General features: G+C 47.4%; 1 protein-coding gene across 1 annotated transcript in view; it reads left to right on the top strand.

Moving 5' to 3' along the window:
- Positions 1-11,906: 11,906 nt before the first annotated feature.
- Positions 11,907-19,492, top strand: part of LOC139060215 (nose resistant to fluoxetine protein 6-like) — a 62,097-nt gene continuing 54,511 nt past the window's right edge. Inside the window, exon 1 of the mRNA XM_070539251.1 lies at positions 11,907-12,156. Coding sequence (XP_070395352.1) covers positions 11,907-12,156 — 250 coding nt within the window. The remainder of the gene's footprint in view (positions 12,157-19,492) is intronic.

The raw sequence follows: 19,492 nt of genomic DNA, 5'->3' as shown, positions 1-19,492 counted from the left end.
AAGGAAATTCACAGAAGAATAAAAATAGGTTGGATCGCATACGGCAGACATTGCCAGCTCCTGACTGGAAGCTTACCATTATTCTTGAAAAGTAAGGTGTGCACTCAGTGCATTTTGCCAGTGCTGACATATGGGGCAGAGACTTGAGATCAAGTTAAGAACCGCGCAAAGAGCGATCGAACGAAGATTGCTAGGCATAACGTTAAGAGAGAGAAAGAGAGCGGTTTGGATCAGAGAGCGAACGGGTATAGACGATATTCTAATTGGCATCAAGAGGAAAAAATGTAGGTGGGCAGGTCATGTAATGCGCCGGTTAGATAACCGTTGGACCATTAGGGTTAGAATGGGTACCAAGAGAAGGGAAGCGCAGTAGAAGACGGCAGAAAACTATATATGGTGCGATGAAATTAGGAAATTCGCGGGTGCTAGTTGGAATCGGTTGGCGGCAGGATAGGGGTAATTGGAGATCGCCTTCGTCCTGCAGTGGACATAAAACAGGATGATGATGATGATGATGATGATGATGATGATGATGATGATGATGATGAAGGTGGTGGGCCTCCCCCGAAAGAAAATCCTGGGTACGTGCCTGATCGCAATAATATAATAAGAGTATCCGGCAACTGAAGCGTCCCCCTGCTCATTACTTTCCTAAAAAGAAGTAACAAAATCAAACTTTCACCATGCGACAATTCGCTGCGCCGCAACATTTTTTGTGTGTGTGTGTGGGGGGGGGGGGGGGGGCATCGAAATGAAAAAAACTCAAAGGAAAGCATGTTGGCCACAATCGAACGCCTACTTTGGCCACATAATGGCGCTACCGAAGGAATATCTAAGAAAACGTGAGACGCTTGGTCCACAGAGAATCATACGCATACTGTTCGGTATCCTGCACCGGCGACACAAGACTTTTCGGAGAGGTTGCGCTAGCTCAAGCGAACGCGTTGCAATCCGTCTAGTTCCCACAGTAATGGCGGCGAGCGACCACTGTTTCTTTTTCTCGTCTGCTAGCTGCAAAGCGTCTAAAACTCTGCCAGGCGAAAATCCACTCCACCAGAAAAAAACGAACACGCACGAAAATGCGCCGCGCTGTGGTCGGGACAACACGAGAAAAACGCATGCGCTCTGGCTGGCTGTGGCAGCCCGCGGGTAGCGAGAACAAGGAAATTGAAGAGGCTCAATGTGTCCGCGTGAATAAAAATCAAAGTAAAAAATATACAAGAACGTAGTTACCTTTAGTGGTTTTAGTGTCTTGACATGGATGATGTGGCGCAAGTGAAAAAAAAAATGTTATTCTTTTCAGTGACCCGACGGCACAAATTAACCACTGCAACGCTTCGTCTAATCGGACCTCGTTTCGTGCTTTGTCAACTTGTCTTATAGTGCATTGATTTGGCTTGTATCGTTGTATGGTCCGTTGTACTACTTTTGAAAAATCAATGCACCTTTGACGCCAAATGTTTATAACAACATTATGCCCACAATGTCCCGGAATTGAAAATCTAAAGCGCGTCTTTGGAAATGTCAACGCACCTTTTGCATCAAAAGTTTATGAGAACTTTATACCCATAAAGTTTCACAACTGAAATCCATGCGCTCCGTAGATTCCGCGACCTCCGCGAGATGCCGCGACGAGCCCGCTCGCCATAGCTCGCCATCAAAACGCCCTTGACACTTTGTGCTCGAATGGGGCTCTTTGCGTTATGTGACTCCAGGTGCACACGCGTTGCCACAGAACCCAGCCCGAGTTCGTAATGTTCGCGCTCAAATGTCTTTTCGAGTGTGAAAGGGACCATTCTAGGCAAAATCCTGAATAATTTCCGGCGCCGGGGGTTGTTTTGGCACAAAAACATTTGGAGGGGTTGGGCTGAAGCCTCGTACCCCTCCTCCCCCCTGGCTACGCCCCTGATCGGCGCCTATGTTGCTACGGGTGGAACTTTGAGAGGGTGACTGAATCCCCGACGTTTAACGCTGTCATCGCGAAGCGCCAGGAACGCTTTCACCCATAAACGCTATGGGTGAAACCCATAGCTTCTATACACAGTTCTACGCGAAGTCTTCCGAAAGTAATTATAACCGCAGCATCAAGCGACCTGGAATACCGACCCTTTATGGCATGGAATTATTGCAATGCACTTTGTAATAATGCCATGGAGCGGTGCAGCCGCGTAGTCTAATTGCAGCAGTCGGGCTTCCACACACATCTGGCGGACTCGCCGTGCCCGGACAGGTTGCCGGTGTCGAGGAAGCCACCGCCTGCGCATCGGACTTACGCTGGTGGAGTCAGCTTCACACAACACAGCTCCTTTCTTCGTAATCGTATGCAGCCAACCAAACAGTCCTCAACTCGGCACTGTTTTCGCTTTCTCCTGATGAGTTCAGATCATCGCACTCGCTCACATGTGGCGCAACCCAGCGACGCCAACTTTGATTACAGGACCAGGCGAACCAGACATGGAAATGCACGGACACCAGAAAGTCAGACATTTAGGAGCGGCAAGAAACTGAAATTTTTTTCCTAAGCAACATCTTCATTAGTTATGAAATAAATCTTGAACAAATAAAATAAAAATAATAATTGATACGTTTTCTGTTACGCTACGTAGCTTCCAGTTTCTTACATTCGCGGATTGCATGCAGATGCGGAGTGATAAAGATCTGTGCTTCAGCTCCGTAGCTTTGGCTGTGCTACCACAGAAAGTTGTCGCCGGGTGTGCACACCAAACGACGAGAGAGGCATCCGTGCTTCATTGCTCCTCTTCAGGAGTGTTTGGCGCCGAGTTCAAGCTCCGCTCTTCTGACCTCAAGCGCGACGAGGGCCAGCCAAAGACTTCGGCCCAACTTTATGCAGAGCATGCGCAGTTCAACATTTTCACATCTCGGACGCTCTTGCCTCGTGATAAGCCATCGGAAGTGTCAGCAGTGTCAGCACCCCTCCCCCCTCCACTCACTCTCGCATAAATTTTTGAGCTCCTGTCGCACGTTTTCCAGCTTTGGCTATTTTTTGTTCTTTAGAGTAGACGACTTCGCGAGAGAGAGAACAAACACATTTATTACATAAATGAAGCGTTGAAGAGGCGTCCTCATTCCAGAATGCCTTGAGCTCATTATTCAAAAGACTAGCGCAAAATAGCAGGGGCACAGACAGAGAAGACGACAGGACGAGCGCTCGTCCTGTCATATTCTCTGTCTGTGTCCCTGCTATCTTGCGCTAGTCTTTTGAATAATGATGACACACCAACTAGCCCAACTTTCTGCCTTGATCGCCTTGAGCTCGGGCCGCGTCCTGAGCCTTCGCAATAAGCCGTTGCTGATCCTCGAGGTCGGAGCTGGCCAAGGCTTCGCGAACGAGTGATTGTTATTAGCACGTTCGCCTTCCTCATTGTGTGCTAGCGGCCCCACGGTGGTAATGAGAAAGAACGCGTTTGCCCGTCGGTTCACTGACAGTAAACCAAAACAGACTGAGCTGCGCGAGAACGTCCTTCGCACATTTATGGAGAGGCAAGATGGCCGTAAGAGATGCGCTGGCCATGTAATCGCCCGAAGCGCCGCCAATTTAGAGGGCGTGCTGTATATAGTTCACCTTGAGTGCCCGGTTTAAGCGATGGGAAAACGGCAGACCACGTCGTTCACAGGTACGGCAACATCGAGGCGGAAGTGAAGCGATATGAAACGTTTCCTGGTATACGCGAGATTCCCGGATGTACAGGGTCCATTATGAAAGTAATGCGCATGATTTTATTATGACGCGGCTATCCATGGCAGCGCGGTAAAACCGGTTGGGAATTGTGACGAGGGTTCTGCCCTACACATGTCCACATTTGCGGTACCTCTTCGATAGTGACCAAGGACCTGCAAATGCGCGCAACGTCGGCACGAAGCTTTTGCCGAAAGTGTTCACGGAAGATCAGAAAGAACTTCGAGTTTTGCGCTGTCAAGAATTGTTATATTTGATTCAATATGAGTCGGACTTTCTTAAATCTGTCGTAACCGGAGACAAATCATGGATGTTGATGTTCGAGTACGACTCAGAATCGAAAATGCAGAGTAGCAAGTGGCACACAAAATTATCTCCCGCCCCAAGAAAGCGCGAATGAGCAAGTCTCGCATCAAAACGATGCTCATTGTCTTTGACGCCCGAGGAATCGTCTATTTTGAGTTTGTACCGCAGGGAGAAACTATCAACTGAGCCTTTTACCTGGAGGTGCTCAAAAGAATGAAACACCGGGTCGGGCGCGTGAGGGCTGACATCAAAGACACGGTCAAGCTCCACCATGACAATGCCCCCAGCCACACGTCCTTCATCGTTACCAACTTCCTGGCCAGGAGCAACACACCCCGGGGTCCCCCATTCTCCTTACACTCCTGACTTGGCTCCGTGCACGTTTTTTTTTTTTTTTTACCCCGGCTGAAGAGAGCGCTGAAAGGAAAGCATTGGGAGACCATGGAAAACATCCAAGAGCATGTTACAGCGTTCCCGAGAGACATTCCCGTCGAAGACTTTCAGGGTGCTTTCCAGGCGTGTCAGGCACGTCTCTGCAAGTTTATTGATTCAGGGGGAGAGTATTCTGAAGAATTTTAACCATTTCTACAGGTCTGGTCAATAAACCTATTTTCCCAGAAAATGCGCATTACTTTCATAATGGACCCTGTATATTATACCATATATAAACATTTCCTGACTAGATTAGTGTCATGTAGTGCTCGTGTGTATGTTCCTTTCTTTCCTCTCGTTCTCGTGTGTCTGCTTTGTCAAGTGCCAGCGTCAGCGCCTTCAGAGGGTAGAGAAAGCACGGGACAGGAAGAAAACTGCGGGCGCACTGTTTTCGAAGAGGAGGTTACCCGGGTAAAAAAGTAGGGGAGTGCGAATATTCTATATTTTCTTCAAAAGTAAATTTGACATCCACTCAAATTTAGCATGAAGCTACAACGGAAACCCATATGGGTTTTTCAGAAAATAACGCTTCACAGTGCTCGTATTTAGAATAGAAGTTTTGAATTCGAGAATTGGACGTTTAATTTCTTTGAGTATTCGGTTAACGATATACGGAGTTCGTGTATGTTTGTTGGAAGCTACCTCTCATGGAAAAAGCCCCATGCATCTGGTCCAACTGTGGCTTCAGGTACCCGCCGTAATATCTTCGCTTTCCTGAATGCACCGCCGGCACCGACTACTGGGGGAGAGTCAAGAAGAATGAGTCAGGGTAGAGCCCATTTCAGCCCTGCTACGGACAAACACGTACACCGACCGCATCAGAAGCAGTAGAAAGCTAAAGGAAAGAACAAATAACGTAATGGCTCCCGTGCGGGAGATGAAACCTCATTTGTTCTTTATTTCCTTCTAGAGAGATAAGAAGAGGTAAAGGCAGGGAGGCTAACAAACGACGAGCCCGGTTGATTACCCTACATTTCTTCCTTGCGTTTCTTATGCGGCTGGTGTCCGCGTTTTTAGACAACTGTACTACGATCACCCCTGGTCAGCCAAACCTTCGCCGAGCCCTAGATTTCATAAGAAGTCACGTACAACGCTGTTGTCGTCTGTACCCTACGAACGCGGTGTTCCTGGCTCGCTCTACCTATAGCTTCCGCGCATTGTGAGGCTATGTAGGGCAGCAGTGTAGTCAAACTAAGGGCAAACAGAATATAGAATGGGTGAACACCTATAGCCTAAATTATTTAGTGAGCTGGGAGCCGCACTCTGCTGTGGCAGTCAGTGTTACCTATGAGCACGGAACATATTGAAGGTTTTTTTTTTTTTGCTAATTGACAATCTGTCTAGCTGAACTTACCAGTAAACAGAATTTTGTGTGCTCTATAATATCAACAAGATTTTTTACCGTCTTTCCTCTTGACATTGTTTTCCTACTTTCAGAAACAGAAATTTATTTGCTATTCGAAGCCCGTATTTTTCGAATATTCGATTACGGGTGGAAAATGTTTAATGTTTGCACAGCTTTAGTGAAAACGTAAGAACGGGCAATGCGAAATCAAGTGCAGATTGTGCTGCTATAACAATTACATACCGCGAGCCCCTTTTTAATGTGACTGAAGCGGGGAACAATACAGAAAAATTACATCAAACAAGACCGTCTAAAGTCCCTGAACTTTACATGTGTAGAGGTGAGCTCCGAAATAATTTCGCCCTCTCGGAGATCTCGGGCAAGGTGATGGAACACGCCTGCTTAGCACGCATCAACAGTCACCTCGAAGACAACTCTTTCTATCCCCACAACATTATTGGATTTCGCCCTCACCTTTCTACTCAAGACGCTATGTTGCAGCTCAAACGTCAAGTGCTAAACGCTCGTTCCCGTAACATGAAAGCCATCCTCGGACTCGACCTCACTCAAGCCTTCGATAACATTTCCCATGCAGCTATCCTTGACCAGGCCTCCAACCTCCACCTGGGAGAGCGAGCCTACAATTACATTCGTGACTTTCTGTCCAATCGCACGGCCACCCTCTCGGCCGGGGATTTACGATCAGACAAGCTTCCCCTTGGCAGCAAAGGCACCCCGCAAGGTTCAGTTATCTCTCCCGTGCTCTTTAACTTAGTCATGATAGGCCCAGCAACTACAACGAGTCGACAATATCAACCATACCATCTACGCTGGCGACATCACCATCTGGTCGTACCAAGGCAGTGATGGTCAAGTGGAGTCAGCCCTCCAAACGGCGATTGACACTGTTGAAGCCTATCTCTAAGGGACCGGGCTGCGCTGTTCGCCGGCTAAATCGGAGCCGCTACTTTACAAGCCCGTTCGGTGAGGTCGCCATCCCAAACACCAATCTGATCACCGACCCTGTGACGCCATCACCCTACGCCTTCAAGATGGCAGTCCTATCCCACACGTCCCTAGTATCCGAGTCCTCGGTCTCACCATCCCTACCAACGGCTCCAACGCCTTGGCTCTCAACAAGATCTGTGCCCAATCTCAAAACACCCTGAGACTTCTTAAACGTATTTCTAACCGACGAGGGGGACTCAAAGAAGAAAGCCTTCTCCGCCTCGTCCAATCCTTTGTCATATGTCACATTACCTACGTTGCTGCGTACCTCAGCTGGTACCGGGCTGAGCAAAACAAGCTCGACACCCTCATGCGAGGGGTCTACAAGCAAGCACTTGGCCTCCCGCATTGCACCAGCACTGAACTCTTCAACCAACTGGGAGTTCACAACAACCTTTCCGAACTCATTGAAGCCCAACAACGCTCTTAGCTTGAACGGCTCACCCTTACTAAAACGGGACGCTTTATTCTATCCACGCTTGGCTTCATCTACCATCAGCAACAGGGCCCCAAACAACCGATCCCGACCGACATCCGTAGCTGGATATACATAGAGCCTATCCCTAGAAACATGCACCCTGAATATAACAGGGCCCGGCGCCAAGCTCGGGCCGGAACTATCATAAAAGCCCTTGCTCACGTACCTGGCGTCACATTTGTTGATGCAGCCCACTATTCCCATGGCACACGATTTGTGGCTGTCGTCACACGCGATGGAGTCCTACACCACGCCTTCAGCGTCACTACCTCCACTGCCGAGACGGCTGAAGAAGTGGCCATCGCCCTGGCCACTCTAGATACCACCTGTCACACCATCGTGTACGACTCTCGCTCAGCCGTCACTAACTTCAGCAAAGGCCGTATTTCTCCCCAAGCTCTTCGCATCCTCTGCCAGGAACCACACTCTAAAGACAGCATAGTCTCCCTAACATGGATCCCGGCCCATCCACCCACACCTCCGCAATCTCAACTAGGTCACCCACTCCATTGCGTGAGGCCCAGTCGACCGCGACGGAGTCACTGGAGATGAGTTGGACACCAGGGACAATCTGACAACTTATAACGATCTCGTTAAGGCCTTTCACCTCAGTCGCCGAACCTTCCCCCCGCCTCACCCCAAGTTCAGCCGGGCGCAGGCTACCACCCTGCGTCTGCTACAAACAAACACGTACCCTTCACCCGCCCGCCTCCACCTTATATTTCCAGACGTCTACACTAACCCCCACTGCCGGTGCTGTGGCATTCACCCGGCTACGCTTCCGCATATGCTGTGGGAGTGCCCAGCACAGTACACACAGACTAACAACACGACTTTCTTGTCGAGGTTACATGAGGCTCTGCGGAGCTCCGCCCTCGACGACCAAACCTGGGCGACCCAGCATGCCCGTGAGGCGGCGGCGAGGCAAGCCCTCGACGTCCCTTCATCGGAGGCTTAAGCCCGGCCGTCATAAAGTGCTGGTTGTACAATAAAAGTTTATTCCTCATCCTCGGAGTTCTTTAATGTGCACCTAAAGCTCGGTGCACGAGCATTTTTTTGCATTCTGCCACCATCGGAATACGGCTGCCGTGGGCAGGAAGAGAACCCGCGACCTGCTAAGCAACAGAACGCCATATATTACCACCGAGACACCGCGGTAGGTGAAGCGGGGTATTATGTTCATCATTGTTGCTAAGGCTATCGTTCCGAATGTCTCTCGTTTTATGCGACAAGCGTAAGCGTGCACATGGTCTTTTTTTTTTAATTAGATGTTTTTAAGGAGAGGTTGGTGCCTATGTGTTGCGCCGGCTGTCCCTCTTCTCTTACGTGGCAGTTATCGTCGAAATGTTGTCAACAATCACCAAACTCGACTAATGAACACATGAACGAGCATTCACGTACTAAGTCTCAGTACTGCAAGTTAAATAAATGTTCGCGCAATAGAAGAGTTCACATAGCATAAATACTCAGAAAACCGAAGTGTTCACACGCAACACATGAGTTCACACGGCATAAATGTTCACAAAACTAAGGTGTTCACACAGAAGATGTTGGGCACTTCAATGCCGCACTCTAAATGCAACAAATACAAATGCTACAGGGACCCGAAGACACAACGAACACGTAATTAAGGGTGCCTGTTAATAATAACAATGCGAGCAGTAATTATTTTATGACTTAGTATTTTTGTGATATTCTTTTATTCCTCCAAAAATTGTACTAAGGCGCGCGCAGCGATGGTTTGAAGTTCTTCTGTTGGCCATGGACCTAAAATCTTTCCTAATGTTAGTGGCCGTCTATCCAAGCCATGTAGTATTTCCGAGAGGTTTTTGCAGGGAGCATCATGATTTTTACAGTGTGGAAGAAGGTGTTCTATGTCTTCTTCAGCCTCTTCACATGAGCATGTAACACTGTTAGTTTTTCTTATCCTATACAGGAAGCTTTTAGTATTGGCAGTGCCTAGTCGAAACCTATGAACTGTTGTTTTAACAGACCGACCAATTTTAAGTGGAATATTGAATTCTATTACAGGATCTATATTATTTAATTGAGAGTTCTGCGCATCATTAATGAACCAAGTTTCCTTGGACACTCTACCGCATAGTTTGTTCAATAGACATCGCGCATCACTCGCCGATAGAGGAAGTAGTGATAATTCGTTCTCTTGATGTACTGCACGTGCCATGTGATCAGCTGTTACATTTCCTATGATTTCACAGTGACTTGGAATTCACTGTAAAGTTATGTCGTGTTGTCGATCTTTCGCTATGTCGCATGTCTTCTGCATTTCGTATGTCGATGTGCTGTTTGCTTTTCTTAAACTGATTTCATTTAAGCACAGCAATGAGGCTTGTGAGTCACTCAGAATTGCACAGCGAAGTGGTTCTGACTGCTGACATATGTAACGTAAAGCAGAAAGTATTTCGTAAGGTTCCGTCGCTGTGGACGTTGTAAATTGGCAAAGCTTATAAGCTGTTTCCTCTTGCTATGCAAGTATATAAAAAGCAGATATAGAGCTTTGTTTCCAGCATGATCCATCGGTATACACGTCAATGCGACCAACGTACTTAGTGTAAAGATGTAATAAAGTGACGTGCTTTATCGCAACTACGGGCATATCACATCTGCTACCTATACTCCAGGACTTGAAGTGACTATTTCTGGAATTGCTAGTCGCCATGGGCAATGAGTTGCGCAAGTAGGCCAGTATTCGTAAGCGGGCAGTAAGTTTTTGCACCACCGTATTTCTTCATTTATGCGTGCAGCGGTTCTATACTCAAGGTCTCGGCATAGGGGATGATTAGCGTGTTGTGTATCCAGACGAAAAAAGTGACGCCAATCTTCCGTAAATATCAGTGCATGAAAAGTTGGTTGGCGGGACTGAGCAATCAACAAAGCACTGAAAGATGCACGCGGAACACCAATACATATGCGAACGCTTCTGGCCAGCAATGTTTGAATTGTTTCCTCTAGATTACAGGATATTCCATGTAGCACAGGATCAGAGTATGCTATTCTTTATCTAATGATTGCTGAGTGAATGCGTAATGAGCAAGAGGTTGAACTACCCCATCTCAGTCCAGCAAATTGACGGAGAATGTTGATTAGGGAGTTGACTTTCTCCTCTAATGCCTTTCTTTGGGGAGTCCATGATAGCCGTCTGTCTATGATAGTACCCAAGAACTTGTGTTGTCGCACAAGTTGCAGACGCTGAGGGTCTAGCACGAGCTGGAATCTTTTGAGGCATTTCCTTGTAAAAGGAAGTACTGCAGTGTTCTCGTGTGAAATAATCATACCTCTGCTTTTCCAGAAATCATTAAATGGTGTTCATTAGCATTGACAAGCGATCTTGCAGCGCCCCCACCTTCGCATCCATTTTCTTTTTCGCGTGCCCTCTATCCCCCTCGGAATATTTCACGGACGTTCAACGAAATTTTTGTAAAAAATCCACCATAGAATATAATATTTGTTAATTATTCAATAATCGCGTATCGCACTTCTGTACTGTAATTTGTTAGGCTGTTGTCTGCTATATAATTTTGTCCACAACTTACTTGCCTTGCTGTGCGCGACACATTTCTCCAACAACTGACCTACTTCTGGCATTAGCAAACGTGCTCGGCAAACCCATCCATTCCACAAGCGTCTGGATGTGTCAGGCAAATTTATACCCTGTGTGCCCTATGCAATGTCCTAACAAACTAAGCAAAGCGTGATTGCACGCGAAAATTGACGAGCACTACTGTCTCGCTGTGAGCGTGCGCCAGCTAAATTGTTGAAGATGAAACGTCTTACTGTGGGCGATGAGCTTAGCAATTCGCGAACAAGCTTTAAAGCCGGGGGATACATAGGGATGATGGCGGGACGAGATGTTTCATCGGTTTGTTAGTGTTTCGTGGACACCGTCGAAATCGGTCATGGTGTCAACTTGCGCCATGTTTGCTATCCGAGTTAGCTGGAGAGGGCGATTAGTGGGTCATCCAGAACAGGCAAGGTAGCGAATTCGGCGATGCGGCGGAATTTGACAACGCCCAGTATGTACTCCTGTCTCTGCAAATCAAGCTGTAACCGGAAAACGCACGGTAATTTCATCAGGCCTAACCAATATTGTTCACACGCGTTCCCTATACTACCTCGGCGTCTTTGAGAATGTATTCGTTGTTGTTCTTGCGGCGGAAGCGAAGGGGCTTTGGCGTTGCTTGCTCAGGCGCGACCCGTTCCTCGCGCGGCCGCCCTTCGAGAAGCAGCAACGACACCTCTCGCTCTCAGCAGCTGACCTTCCGTGCCTGCAGGTGCGCGGGTAAGCTTGACCGCTCTGTCGTTCGGGAAGTCCCGTGATCTCGCTCACGGGCACAGCTCTCCTCCTCCGCGAGGCGCAGCTCATTACTTCAGAGAGAATCGCTGCAGCGTTCAGTGAAATCGCGTGAATAAAAGAAAATGTGAGAGTGAAGGTCGAAGAAAAAAAGAAAGAAACGGCGAGGGATGGCTGACAGTCGCACTGATATGCTCGTTCGCTGGACAAGACTTGGCTTTTGACGCGTGCGGACTGCAGCGACCAGACGACAAATGTGATGGAGCGAACAAATAGCGCGGTGTGCTACCTCGTGGCGCTCCTAGCTGTCGCGGAGCTGTCGCCCAGCATGGCTGCGCACCCGCATCGTAGGTCGGTGGCGAGTCCGAGCGAGCCGACGACCACGGAAGCGGCCGCATTCGCCTACAGCGCCGACGAGCTGCGCGAGCTGGGCAGAGGCATCATGAGAGACGCAACCAAGAAGCTGTTCCCGTTCGTACAAGATTTGGCCTACGACCAGAACCTGCCTCATGAGTGCATCTCCAGTCTGTTCAAGTTGAGCCAGGGTCTTCGAGGCAACAAGTTATGGGCCTTCAAATGTGAGCATCAAAGGCAGCAGGCAGCCGCCAACTTTTCCTATATTCTACTTAACGCGTACTGCTTTGACTCATTCCAAATGTTTTAGTAGGCACGTGTCAGAACGTCGTTCGCCCGTAGAGAATTGCGAGTCGGGACTGCACGTTTGCAGAAATAAATGGGAAAATATGCCCACGTGCACTTCTGACACGCGGTTCAGTTACCCGCAAGCTGCTTTCACCAGTGAGTTTCAGCACGTACTATTGAGGACGTTGTCATTGTTTCAGTGGACTACTTACTACATGTAATGTACTCAGGTTTCTTTCTTCTTTTCTTTTGTGCCCTACCACGTCTGTTCATATAAGTTTTCAGAATTGTTCTCTCCTAAAGGTCAATGGAGAAGTACTGCTATGTTTTGTATACTCTCGATAAGTGACTGACCTAATGAGTTCCAGACTGTTTTGTTGTGGGAATGGGAACAGAAGTTGTCAGTTCCGCTGGGATAACGGAAGTGTCAGCCTACAGTTTTAAAAATCTACTGTTTCGCCCTGAGTGCTAAGCAGTCGTAACAGTGCCGCATTAGTACGCTTAGTAAGACTTGCAAGGTTTCACGCAGTTTAAGTTCAAGTAAACACTCGCAGTGGTGCGCAAGCCACCTGCGCATCGCTGTCGGGCCGACGTTGCACTTCCTGCGCAATCCGGTACGAACGTTGTGTGGTCAGTGCTCAGACCAACGCCGCTAGCAAGATTGGTCCGGTTGTCCGAGACCGGTCGGCCAGTCATCTCGATCAAGTGCAGGGCTGAGATTACATCTGAAACAGGACAGCCCTCTCTGCTACCTTGCATTGCACTGTTATAATAGCAAAATTGATTATTATTATTATTATTATTATTATTATTATTATTATTATTATTATTATTATTATTATTATTATTATTATTATTATTACTTACCGTGCCCAGTAAGAGTCATGAGGTCTTGATGAAGGCGCACGCATACAGTAGAAAAAGAAAACGACAGGGGAATATAATTTAAAAAAAAAACAAGGAATAAAAAGTAATTTTGAAAAGCAGGGTGTATATACAACAAAGCGCAAAGTGAATACAAAAAAAAACGAGGAAGAGAAGGACAGTTGAACAATGTGTGAAAGTATGGCACAACAACGCAAAGCTCAGAAAAAAAGCAATGGCTGCTAGTTATGAAAAATATCGAAATCATGAAGATAAGCGTTATAAAGACTGTATTCTGTGGACGGTTGAATGTTAGTGATGACAGGCACGAGCATGGAAAGTTATATGTTCTCTGGTGATCCTGCGCGGAATACGAAACATGATACAACTGAGGAGTTCGGGGCAGGTGAGGATACCGCGAAGGAGTTGGAAAAGAAACAGACGGTCAGCGCGATTACGTCGGTAGCGAAGTAAAGGCAATGACAATAATCCAACAATGCTAGAAAAAGGTCCAGTGTCCGTGTTAGCAAAGCGGTGATGATTTATGCGTGGAAACTTTTTCTGGACCCGATCTTTAATGTCACTGTTAGATCTAGAAATGCCATTCCCGACGACCGACGCATATTCGAGTTGAGGAAGACCGATAGTTGTGTACGACTTGCGGAACGATGCAGGATAATTGAATTATCTCGACAGTCTGCAAACAGCGCGAAGAGAGCGCATACTCCGCATTGCAACGCGTTTAGTGTGAGCTGAAAAGTCTAATTTTGGTTTGGTTTGGTTTGGTGCCTACGGATTTGGCAAAAGTGTAAAGTTGTATATAAAAATCACCGCCCCTTCCAGTCCGTGAAGGTGGTCGAACGGCCAAGTTGTGTTAGTTACACCGAGCGTTACACCATGCGAGTCAAACTTCGCAAGCAGTCTATATTGTAAATATTTTGTTTCACGATTCTTTGACCTCATTTTCGCCTTTGCGTGCTTCGCGTGGTGAGCATGCTCTAGGAGTGGTTTTTTTCAGGTTCTCCCAGTGCTTTCTTTGTTTTCTTTTGTTTTCTTGCGCGTGAGGCAGGCCCTGCGACGATGAGCGCGTTTACGAGCTAACTGTCGCTGACGCGTGAAGTAGGCAGCTTCTTCCTCAGGAGTACGCACTACCCGTGGTCTTCACATAGTTGTAGCTGGGATGGAATGTGCGGAAGCACTAATCCAAAGGTCCGTATATTGGGCGCAAGGCCCACCACTGGAGATTCGGGCGCTGCAATCGTGTTGACGATTGGTTGGAACTTCTTGCGCCAGCAAGAAGTTCCGGCAGCCACGCGCTCCTAGTAACGCGTTTCAATCGCTGGGCGCTGTTCATTGGCCCCAAACCGCCAGCATAACGTTTGTTTCTTTCGCGGCAGGGTGGAATCAATTGTCGGTAAGTTCGATGCCGATCTGGCTCGATCGTCGAAAATGCACTGTTTGACAACCGTATAAGATTCGTGTATAAGATAGCATTCTCACAGGGGGAAAGGGGTCACTCCAGCCCCTTTTCCCCTGTTGAGCTCTTCTTTTCCTCTACCACTAGGTCACGTGGCCCATTTTTAGCGAAGCCCGACAGCGACGGCACAGGGTCTGCATAAACAGCTTCGCTATAAAAGTGCAGCGAGATCATTGACCTTACAGACCTTACGCAATGGCACAGAATTTACAGAATAAGAAACAGAAATGCTTACTGTTTTGCGTGTGAAAATCATGACTTTCGTCTTAGCTGCATTCAAGGTGACGTTATTAACTTTGCACCATTTAGAAAAAGAAAACAGGTCACACTGCAGGTAATAATAATAGCAATGATGATTATGATGATGACGACGACGAAACAACAGAAACACGAGAAATTGCAACACTGACACGTACAGTACTTCTTTCCCGGGTGACCTTTAGCCTATTGTTTTCCTATGCAAGAGACGAAAAACTGCGATATAGGTTTTGCTGTACTAAAAATAAAGAATAATGCCTTGGAGCTGCAGGGAAACACGGCGCCAACGCTGCGAACGCGGCTTGTATATTATCAACATAAAAAATATTTTTTTTTGTAAGTGCAGTTTTGTTTAATTTATTTCACCAACGAACCCAGACCTTCATCAGGAAGCCACAAACGGTTTCAAACGCTTTGAACAGTCCACGGCAGTGTAATTTATGCATTACAGCGTGCGCTTGTTGCGTCGAGTGCACGCGTTATGGATATTTACCTGCACCAGGCACCATCAATAACAATTCGTGGCTTCGCGGCACGCATAGTACAATATTTCTGGCTATTTTTGAAAGAAAGATAAATATTTTAACAAAATTATTTCCTGCTGTATTTCTCGTTTCTATCATGAGCTTGAACAGACGACGCTAAAGACTGAGGCCACGTAGGCAAGCCTGATGCGGCCTGATCTGGTAGTGATGAGGTCATATATATTTACATGAAGCTACAACGAGCGCCGTTTGGTCGCACATCACATGATCGTAACTAATCGAGAAGAGATTTTCTCTGTGGACTTCACACAGTCAAAGTTTTCGCGTAATGCTCTGCCTGTACTAGAATGCATTGTGGACGCGAACAGAGCGCTCAGCTCGGCGGCGCTTTGTAAGACAACTGAGTGAGAAGCCTCGTTGCGAATGATTGCGAAGGGATGTCAGCCGTTTTCATCGACGCAGCAGAGCAAAGAACGTGGCTATCGACTTGACGCAGTTTTGAAGAGGAAACTTCACGTACTTTGACCTCGAAAGAAGACTTCTTTTAGGCCGACTTTAAAGATGTATGTTCACTTGTATACAGTGCGGGCCTTCTTGGAGATTAGTAACGTCTTTGGAGGTATGAGGGGCATCATACCCTGGTCAGGTATCGCAGGCCGCGAATACATGACAGTAAGCTCTATATGCATGCGGGAGGCACTGTGACATGCTTGGCTAAGCGGTAGAAAGTTTTCTGAGGCCGACGTTAATTAGGGGAGGACAGGTAAACATTCAATATATAGAACGCACGTTGACTGCAGGCATGAGTTTGAGTTTGAGACTCCTGTTATAAATAACGCTGAGTTTCAAAACAAAGTTCAAGTGACGGAAACACGGTCTTTGGGATTCGGTTATTGGTAAAGACGCTGTGCCAGCGGCTAATGCGGTTGCAAGTGATTTTTCCCTCGCATGTGTATAATATTAAGCGTTGAGTGCACTTGCGCGATGCATTAGCTCGTTTGTTTACAGTATTTATGCACTGAGAAAGGGAGACCGACTGTAGAGTTGAGATGTTAATTAACTGGCTGGCATTGCGCTTGGCTATTTTGCTCGAAAGGGAGGGAATCGCGGAATTAAAAGAACCAAGAAGCGCGCCACGCGGAAACACTGTAGCGGTTGGCCCCATAAACCAGAAGAGAGACGCAAGAACACCTCGAATGTGCGGAAAAGAAGGAAATGAAAGCGCAGAATTTAGACCGCTTTCTATTATGTCGTTGTGGCATAATTCTGTTCATTACATTTCCTTGCGTTTCGATGCTCGTATAACTGAGTGCATTCTGAATCATCAAACACTGCTTCGTTCGCATCATCGAACGCAGCATATAATTAAAGCTTAGAAATATGAATGTCTGCAGCACTCTTCACAATAATTATACGGCTTACCTCTTCATCATGAGTACGACAAAATGCCCTTTGAATGTTGCTTTCGGATATCATGCCTAGCTTGGCGGCCAGCAAAAAAAAAGGAAGAAATGATAAAAACCATGCAGCAATGCTCCGGAATAGCAGCCGCGATCCTCGACCTAGATAATGTGACCACCTGAATTTTCCAGTGGGGCCCAGATGAAAATTGCACGTAACTTCGCAGCCAATGAAGTACGAGAACAAACAGCTGTGACTGTCGTCAAGGGGTGAGAAGCGGCAATTAGAAGTACAATAACATTTGCAATGTCACCACAACGGCTCACTAGAACACGGTGCGGCTGTGTCTGCGCCCAGCTTTCCAGCGCATAACGACAATCATGCAAACGGCTTCTTTTTCTTCTTCTTCTCCTTCTTTTTTTACTGCTCGGTGGCCTGCGACTGCATTTACAGACCGATTGCGACCACAGCGGCCCCCGTCGCTGAATCATGCAGCAGGGCCTTCTGTCGGGCGTGTGTCTAGCACTGTAGTTCTTGGCCGACTTGCTGCAAGCGCTTGGGCCCCGTGGTGATGAAGGGCCAGTGGTATTAGCGGCCCTCAGCAATAATCAGATATCGTCCCTGCGCCATTCGGGAGACCAGCCAATTTCCCTTGAAAGGAAGGCGGTCATTAAAGGGCCCCTCACCAGGCTCCATAGCAAATTTTGGTTATACGCTGGAGAGAGAGAGAAAGAGAAAAGGATGCATAGAAAGGCGGGGAGGTTAACCAGAGGTATTTCCGGTTGGCTACACTGCACAGCGGAAGGGGGAAGGGGGACAAAAAGAGAAAGAGAGTAGAAGGGGGATAGATATAGAAAGAGAGACGAGCACGAACAAACCGCGTTACACTACAGAGTGGTAGGGGGCGGCTTTCAGAAAGTCTATCGTTTAGCCCCGTAAACCGTAGGAACCCTAATAATGCGAGTAAGGCCTACAGCGCGGATTTCCTTTGGGAGTACTGACCCAAAGCTTTGAGTTCTGATAATGGACGATTGTCCAACTGGCCCAGTACTCTGCACATCACTTGTTTCTGGGCACTATATCGCGGGCAGGCACATATATGGTTCTTATTAAACTTTTGCGCGCATAAAGACAGGATGTCGAACGAAAAAGGGACACACAACATGCGCAATGTACAACCATGTACAACCAACTCGTCCAAAACGTAACGCTTTTGAACTAAGGCACATAATATGTCCAAGCGTCTCATCGCTGTTGCATGTGTCGCACAGGGAGCTGTTGGCCATTCCAATAAGGAAAGCATATGAGTTAGTAAAAGCAACGCCTAACCACAGACAGTACAGCATGATCTGTTCACGTCTTGGTAACGCAGGTGGTAGGTGTATACGTATGTCCGGAGACAACGAACGCAAACGACACATGGTGAAAACGTTCGAGTCCCACAGGGGCAAAGTGCATTTCCGAGACCTCAATCGCAGCCCAGCCGCAGCGTCTGTTCGCGACAGCGGAATCAAGACACGTTGACTACTTTCATGTGCAGATCGGGCGGCTTCGTCGGCATGGTCATTCCCGCTGATGCTGCAATGTCCTGGAAGCCACTGAAAGATTATGTTGTGTCCCTTGTCATGGCTGCGAGGATATGTGTCGAATTTCTAAGGCCAGTTCATTGGGTCTATGGCGCATTGGGCTTTGTATGCACTGAAGGGCTGCCTTAGAGCCACTAAAGACTGTCCATTATTGTAGTGGTTCCTGATTAATAAAATCAAGTGCTGCATGGAGTGCCGCAAATTCTGCATCTGTCGATGTGGTCACACAAGAAGTTTTTAATTTGATTTCTTCAGATTTTGCCGGGATGACGACTGCAGCAGCAGAGCTGTTGAGTTTTACCGAACCAACTTTCCAGACATGTTGCCAGAATCTGTGCACGTTGTGAATGTGTTCTAAAGTTGCTCACTTCAAACTTGCAACGGCTTTCCAGCTTTGTTTTTGGCGCCTGGAATTGTCAATTGAATTTGCGGCTGGTGCAGACACCACAATGGGTCTGATAATCGTGTAGCAGGCGTAAATTGTGATGGCAAGTAGGACTGATGTCTTACCATACTTTTGGCAAAAGTTGAATGTAGCCTCTTTGCTGACAAGCAAGCAAGATGGTGAGTAGAAATCCAAGTCAGGTGTCGGATGCGTGCTCTCAGGACATCTGTATCAAGGTAGACTGTCAAAGGAGCGTCTCTGGCAATAGCCATTGTCGCAATCGAGGACACAGTTTTCGGGAGACCAAGACAAGTTCTGAGTGCTTGTGCTTGCCCACTCTGGAGTTTGCGGATATTGGTAGTGCAAGTATTTCTTAGTACAGGTAAACTTTACCGCAGGAAGCCCAAAAACAGTGCTTCATATAGTTGCAACATTGATAGTACTGTTGCGCCCCAGGACTTCCCGCCGAGAAACGCAAGAAGGTCCACAACGGCGGCCAAGCGCTTTGTCATGTACGAGTCGTGAGGGCTCCAAGACAAGTCTCTATCAATGATGACGTCAAGAAATCGGTGCGTCCGTCTGTATCGTACAGTTTGGTCATTAATCCGCAAAGCATATGGGGCCTTCGCTTTGCGAGTAAAAGCAACTAGTGCATATTTCTCAGGTGAAAGTTCCATGCCTTGCCTTCTTAGGTATGTTGACACGGCCGCTGAAGCCTTCTGAAGTCGTGCGTGGATTTGTACACATGTCACTCCTAAAGCCCATATGCAAATTTCGTCTGCATATACGGAGAGCTGAATGGTTTGCGGTAATGAA

This window comes from Dermacentor albipictus, chromosome 1 (assembly GCF_038994185.2).
Source record: "Dermacentor albipictus isolate Rhodes 1998 colony chromosome 1, USDA_Dalb.pri_finalv2, whole genome shotgun sequence".
Classification (NCBI taxonomy): Eukaryota; Metazoa; Arthropoda; class Arachnida; order Ixodida; family Ixodidae; genus Dermacentor; species Dermacentor albipictus.
This window is presented reverse-complemented; position numbering and strand designations above follow the sequence as displayed.